This window comes from Chrysochloris asiatica, unplaced genomic scaffold, assembly GCF_000296735.1.
Source record: "Chrysochloris asiatica unplaced genomic scaffold, ChrAsi1.0 scaffold00132, whole genome shotgun sequence".
NCBI lineage: Eukaryota > Metazoa > Chordata > Mammalia > Afrosoricida > Chrysochloridae > Chrysochloris > Chrysochloris asiatica.
In genome coordinates this window covers 7,389,084-7,396,500 of record NW_006408650.1, presented here as the reverse complement: position 1 = coordinate 7,396,500, position 7,417 = coordinate 7,389,084, and the positions used below count along the sequence as shown (strand labels likewise).

The following is a 7,417-nucleotide window of genomic DNA, read 5'->3' as shown; positions in this document are numbered from 1 at the left end:
ATCCACACAATCAAAAGCCTTTGCGTAGTCAATAAAGCATAGGTAAACATCTTTCTGATATTCTCTGCTTTCAGCCAAGATCCATCGGACATCAGCAATGGTATCCCTCGTTCCATGCCCTCTTCTGAATCCAGCTTGAACCTCTGGAAGTTCTCTGTCAATGTATGAATGTAGCCGTTTCTGTATTACCTTTAGCAAAACTTGACTCGCTTGAGATATCAAAGAGATTGTCCGATGATTTCCGCCTTCCGTTGGGTCACCTCTCTTTGGAATGGGCGAAAATATGGATCTCTTCCAATCAGTCAGCCAGATAGTTGTCTTCCAAATTTCTTGGCAGAGATGAGTGAGTGCCTCTTGTGCCACCTCACTTTCTTGAAAGATTTCAATTTTTATTCCATCAATTCCTGGTGCCTTGTTCTTTGCCAGTTCCTTCAATGTACTTTGGATTTCCTCCCTGAGTATCATTGGCTCTTGATCATATGGTATCTCTTGAAATGGTTGAACATTAACCATTTCCTTTAGGTACAATGACTGTATATTCCTTCCATCTTTTCTTGATGCATTCTGCATCATTCAATCATTTGCCCAGAGAATCTTTCAAAAACGAAAGTCGAGGCTTGAATTTTTTCTTCAGTTCCCCCAGCTTGAGAAATACTGACCGTGTTCTTCCTTTTTGGTTTTCTAATTCCAAATCTTTGCATATTTTATTATAGTATTTGGCTTTATCTTCTCGAGCTGATCTTTGAAATTTTCTGTTCAGCTCTTAGACCTCCTCAATTCTTCCATTTGCTTTAGCATCTCTACGCTGGAAAGCAAGTTTCAGAGTCTCTTCTGACATCAATTTTGACCTTCTCCTTTCTTGTCTTAATGACTTTTTGCTCTCTTCATGTATTATGTTCTTGATGTCATCCCACAACTCTTCTGGTCTTCGGTCTTTAGGGTTTAATGTTTCAAATCTGTTCTTCAGATGATCTCTAAATTCAGGTGGGATATATTCACGGTCAGGTTTTGGCTCTCATGGACTTGTTTTCATTTTCTTCAGCTTCATTAAGCCATTTTTAATATCAGGAAATCCTATCCATGATTTTCTGAGCTGCTGTCAGGAGAAGGTAAAGGAGAGGGTCAGCAAAAAAAAGGAAGACCCTCAGCGAAATGGACTGATACAATGTCAACAACTGACTCAAACATAGCAACAATCGGCAGGACCAGGCAGTGGTTTTCGTTCTGTTGTGCGTAAGCTCGCTATGAGTCACGACTAACTAGGCAGAATCTAACAACAATAGGAAAAGAGGAGCTGACCCTAGTGTAGCTCCTGGAAATGCAGCAATTCAGTCAGCTCTGGGTGTCCCAGTTTCCTAAGAACATCCTGGTCACCATGCCGAGGTACCTAACAGTGTGCCGGATGCAGAGGTGGGGGCAGCTGGGGCCTGTCAGCTCAATGCACACCTGATTTGGGCAGTGTCATGGCATGGGCAGTCTGGAATGCTGTGGGCACTAGCCTGCCCAGGTGGCAATCCTGGAGTTACCTAAGCCTTTGCCTCCATCTTCTCATGTGTAAATTAGAAGCGACAAGAGAAAGGACTTCAAAGGACTCCCATGAAGAGATGTAAAATGCTTATGATCACAACTACTCAGGAATATACTGGCACTTAGTTGATTGAATGAGTAACTCAAAGTCCAGAAGCCAGGATTCCAATCTTAGCTCCACCTCAAATGGGCTGTGTGGCCTCAGGCAACTCACTTAACCTCTCTGTGCTCCAAATCCTAACACCTCTTCAGCTGTCCTATGATTCAAATGGGTCTCATAGGTGCAAATGTGATTCCATAAGAGAAAGCATTTGTATCACCATCAACTCAATCCCATCAGTGTGGGGCTAGACTGCCTCCTGGGTGTGACACCTAGTGGTCCCCCAGGATGGAGTCCAGGGGGGAGGAGCACCCATGATACAGCTCAGTCTGACCACGCTTCCCATCGGGCAGGCAAGTTCCCATTAAGACAAGTTGAGAAGCGTGTGGCCTTCGCCTCTTCCTGATGGCCTCCCTATCCCTGCGTCCCTCCATTGTCATCCCAGGAGTCGGGCCAGTTCCCCTGCCACCTACTTGGACAGCCCCATAGCCTATGGAGAGAAGCTGGGCTGGGATGTGTCCTTTCCAGAATGCCGCTGGGCCCTCCTCCTGCAGAATCTGTCTCCCAGCCTGGAGGATGCCGTGGTACTTTGCACGGGGGTCACTGCGGGACAGGCGTTCGATCTGAAGCTGGGAATCAAGCCGGACAAAGTCAGAGGACAGGGGAGGATTACCCAACAAGCAAGGTACATGCCTGGACTTACTTGTGCTTACATGCTGTCTGTGGTGGACAATCTCACCTGTGATTAGTAAGTAAGCACAAGATAGCCCATGCTTACCTTGCCTCCTGGGGCCCTCCGTCCCTATCAGGGAGTTGGGAGAGAGACAGATGACAGTCACCCCTGGGAGGAGAATCTTTGATGGGTACCTCGCTTAGTGGGGCACCTGCCTCCGGGTGAGCAAGAGAACTTTGAGGAATGCAGTGAAGGTTAAGAGGGCAACACTTCACCTTGGTTACACAATTCCAGATTCTGGGACTGGTTTTGAAAGAGACCCTGACCGTTGCCCTCCCTCTAGCTCACCTGGAAACGGATCTTGATGACATCCAAGGGACTGATCAGTGCCCGAGTGACAAGTCCAGACAAGGAGCCAGCCACTGCCACCTCGAACTTGGAGATATTTTTGCCATCAGCTCTGGGGTCATAGCCGACCATCCCTGCCTCTGGCCCATTCAGCGTCCATCCGTAGCAAGCTAAATGCAAGAGTCTGAGGTAAGCGCCTACGGGGCTCTGCTTGAACAGCACCCGATAAGTTTGCTCTTCTTTAAAGCACGTGTCACTCGGGGACATTCACACTTTCTGACTCACCCCCCCCCCCCCCCCCCCCCCCCCCCCCCCCCCCCCCCCCCCCCCCCCCCCCCCCCCCCCCCCCCCCCCCCCCCCCCCCCAGCCTGGGTCACCATCAGCAAGCATACTTGCTTGTGGACTGAATGGATAAGCAGAGCCCACTGGGTGTCCCAGTCACCTCTAGCTTTTGGAGGCAGACCTCCAAACATGGCCAAGTCTCGGGCTGTGTTGGAGACAGAGCAGAGCCCACAGCAGTGGACCATTAGGAGGACTGTCAGACACGCAGGCTGTTGGGATTCTCTACCAATCTGCATGAACCTGATGAAGAACCCAGGGCCCTGAGCCCTTTGGTGCCTTCCCCCTGCCCTGCACACATTCCAGACCCTGAGCCACCAAATAAATGCCACTCCCCGGGCCCCATCAGATCTGGACCCCTTGAACCACTACAACTTTACTCTGGACCACTGGTCCCCTTCCCTAACTCCACCAGTGTGTTTCAGCGCTTCTGGGCAGTTCAGGGCCTAGGTGCTGCCTTGCTCTGCACCTACTATTCCCATTCTGGAATGTATGCCCCTGTGCCCTTCACCAGGCTGGCTCCTCCTCCAGGAAGCCCTGCAGGCTCTCCTCCAGTCTCACCCTGTGCGGTACTTATTCCCACCCTTGCGTTCCAGCCCTTTCCAGCGTGTCTTCCCGCAGGAGATAAGCTCCATTAGGACTGACAACCCGCTGCCATCAGGTTGGCTCCACCTCATGGCAACCCTAACCCTGTCTAAGGCTTTCAAGACTAAATCTTTATGGGAACTGAAAGCCTCATCTTCCTCTCGCGGGGTGGCTGGTGGGTCTGAACTGCTGACTTTATTCTTAACAGTCTAGTGGTTAACCTGCAAGGCCGCTGGGGCATTAGGACTTAATTGGTCTAATTACAGTTGGATCGCCAGAGACCAGCATAGTGCCTGGCCCATAACACAGGCTTTAAAACCAATTAACGAGTAAATGATTAAAAACCAAATAACTTCATGATTACAGAAACAACGAGGACCTTGTAGAGAAAGAGGGAAGGGGGAAAAAAATCCAAAAACAAACATCTTGATGCTTTTGACTTCATGTGTCTCATCTCTAGATTTTCTCCTGTTCACAGCTTTTAACTATTTTACACACTTCTGTCTTTAAAAATATAAACTGTCACAACCCTTTTCCATCTTGATACATGATCTTCAGAAGTTGTCACTTTAAATCGTGGTGATGGTGTGCCAGGAAGTCGGTTCCAACTCATAGTGGATCCTGAGGCTGTAAATCTCACAGGAACAGACTCATCTGGCTCCTGCGGAACGACTGGTAGTTTTGAACTGCTGACCTTGAGATTAGCAGCCCTACTCATAACCATTACGCTACCAGTGGCAGAATAAAATTCCACCAAGTAGCTACGCACAATGTATTGAGCACTGGGGACTTCTAAGTATGTATTTCTTTTGAAAACAGTGAATTCCATCTTGATGTCGATCAGTTTCTCTTTGCCACTACTGACACTGTGGACCGACTGATGGCCTGCCGTAGGGCTGGGCTGCGTGCATTGTAGGATGTAGCGTCTCTGGTCTCTGCCCACTCTATCCCAGTGCCACCCTACTTCCCTTACTCAGGTTAACAATCAAAACTCTCCAGACATTGCTACAGGTCCCTGAGGGGGCAAAGCTACTCCTGCTTGAGGTTCACTGATCTAGAGATTCTGGCATGACTGGCTAGAACATTATGTATCATTATTCCTAAAACTTGATAACCATCCGAATGATCATCAAACAAACAAACAAAAAAACAAAAAACAACTCCAACCCAATGCTATGGAGCTAGTCTATTCCCAGCGACCTTCTAAGGATGGCCTAGAACTGATTTATGGAAACAGATTGTTACATCGTGCTCTTGCAGAGCAGCTGATAGATTTGAACTACCGACCTTTTGGTTGTCAGTCGAGCACTTTAACCACAGAGCCACCAGGCCCTTTTGCTTATCAGTAATTGTTGTTCAGTGATATGGAGTCAATTCTGACTAATAGCGACCCTGTATGGGGTGTCTGAGGTGTAGCTGGTGAGTCTGAACCGTCAACCTTGTGGTTAAGAGTCTAGGGCTTATCTTACAGCACCACACTTGTTGTTGTTGTTGTTGTCAGGTGCCATCGAGTCGGAACCGACTCACAGCGACCCCATGCACAGCAGAACGAAACAATGCCCGATCCTGGGCCAACCTCACTACCGCTGCCACACTTGACCTAGGACTTATCAATGGAGGATGGACAAACACACTGTCACACCCATGGAATGTCACAGCGTGCAGCCATTACGCAGCGTGAGCGGAGCTATACGCCTTCACTTGTGAAGCACCACTTGACCACTGTTGCTGCTAAGTGCGGTCTGTTGTTAGGTCAGTTCTGACTCAGAGCCCGTGTATAGGGTTTCTGAGGCTGTAAATCTTTGTAGAAGCAGAAAGCCTCATCTTTCTTCCATAGAGTGGCTGTTGGGCTCAAACTGCTGACCTTGTGGTTTGCAGTCCAGTGCTTACTGTACAGAGCCGCAGAAGAAAAAGCAGGTTTCAGAACAAGATGCATAGTATAATCCCGTTTTTGTGAGGAAAACCAGCAAGGTTTATATACACTCTTGTATTTAAAAAGGTCTATATGGCATACACACCAAGGGTGCATTTGGGGGGGGTCAAGGGAGGACACTTCTCTCCCTGTTCCTTTACACACATCTGTAGTTTTATTATTGTAACAAACAAACAAACAACCTCCACCAAATATAAAATGAATTTAGAAGAGACCTCAGAAGTTACCTAGTTCTTAATTACCTTTAGTTAATGGGGAAGTCACTACCTACACAATGACAACCTTAGAGCCAAAGAATCCTGTCCTTCCCTCTCTCCAACCTCAATCATCGCTTCCTTTTCTCCTCTCACAGACTTCCACCCTGGAGCTCTAGGGCTGACAATTCAGTCTCAAGACCTCAAACACTTTTCCTGAGACCCCAGTCATGCTTTGCTGCCCCATCCTTAAAATCCATGAAACATTTCCCCAGACCTCTACAAGTCTAATGGTCTGAAACCTCCGGACCCATAGCAGCAATAGTACATTTCTTTTTCTTGGTGGCTTTTTCCACACCTCACAGGAGACCTGGCCTCTCCCGTCTACTCTCTGTGACTGAGCTCACACGGAGCCTCCCAAGAAGCCTGGGAGGTGCACTTAGAGAAGAGGCAGACAACCGGGAGGCTAGGCCCACCCAAGCTCACCCAGAGGCTGTTGAGGTCATAGTGGGGAGGGGGCAGCATGCCCCAGTGGCGAGCAGGTGTTGAGGCTCAATTTTAGGACGAGGCCAGAGCAGATCAGACTCTTTACTCACAGAGCTCTGCCTACAACGAGTGATGGGGGCTGCTGGGTCGTGAAGATCTTTCTATAAATAAGTAGCTCCGCATAGCTGGCATAGCCTTAGACCTCAGATCAAGAAGTCTAAGTTCAAGTAATGCCTCCCCCATGTACCTTGGGCAGGTTTCTTTAACCAAGACCGTGTTCTCTTTTGGGAAAAGTGCATGATGTTTGCCCTGTGTAGCCCAGAGAGCTGGGACAATCAGATCAAATGTTATATATGTGACTGGGTAAGCACTGGACTGGTGCTATAGGATAAGCACTCAACCACAAGAATGGTTCTGAATCACAAGATCAGCAGTTCAAACTTACCAGTTTAAACTAGGGTTTCCTATACAGGGTCGCTATGAGTTGGAAGTGACTTGTTGGCACTTAATTTAACTGTGAGGTTGGTCACTGGAACCCACCCAAAGGGACTTGGGAAGATAGACCTAGCACTATGCTTCCCAAAGATCACGGCCTGGCAAACCCTAGAGCGTGCAACTGTGACTCAGAATCTACAAGTATATACAAGAGAGAACTTGTTAAATAGAGCCAAGGGTTTCCAAGGCAGTTGTCTCCACAGAAGCAGACGGCCATATCTTTCACCTGTCCTGTGGTTGGTGGGTTCCATCACTGACCTTTCAGTTAGCAGTGGAGTGATTTAACCACTTCTTACACTAATGTTGGTAGGTGACCTTTAGTTGGTTCAAGTGACAGCGGCCTTGTACAGGATTTCCCAGGTTGCAAATCTTTGAAGGAGCAGAAAGTCTCACTTTTCTCCCATAGAGCAGCTGGTGGATTTGAACTGGCGACTTTGTGGTTAGCAGTCCAGTGTTTATCCTACAGTGCCACCAGTGCTCCTTCTTATACTAATAAGCCTTGGTATTTATCTGATGAGACAAAACAAAAACAAAATATGATTATATGCAATATACACAAAAAAACAGCACTGGACACTCAGAATGCAGGAAGGGATAGGAAAAGACAGGAAAGGGAACGGTACCACAGGGAGACGTGGGAGGAGTGTGGTTATATTGTGGGGATTGTAATCGATGTCCCGAATCAAAATGGCTAGGAATGGTTAAGTTTCACCCAATCAATCACAGTCAATTAAAAT

General features: G+C 47.8%; 1 protein-coding gene across 1 annotated transcript in view; it reads right to left on the bottom strand.

Annotated features, from left to right (window-relative positions):
* Positions 1-2,815, bottom strand: part of SLC25A19 (solute carrier family 25 (mitochondrial thiamine pyrophosphate carrier), member 19) — an 11,628-nt gene extending 8,813 nt beyond the window's left edge. The window contains exons 1-2 of the mRNA XM_006869583.1: positions 2,649-2,815; positions 2,101-2,256 (exon numbers count right to left, since the gene is read on the bottom strand). Coding sequence (XP_006869645.1) covers positions 2,101-2,256; positions 2,649-2,780 — 288 coding nt within the window. The 5' untranslated portion in view covers positions 2,781-2,815. The remainder of the gene's footprint in view (positions 1-2,100; positions 2,257-2,648) is intronic.
* Between the last annotated feature and the right edge of the window lie 4,602 nt (positions 2,816-7,417).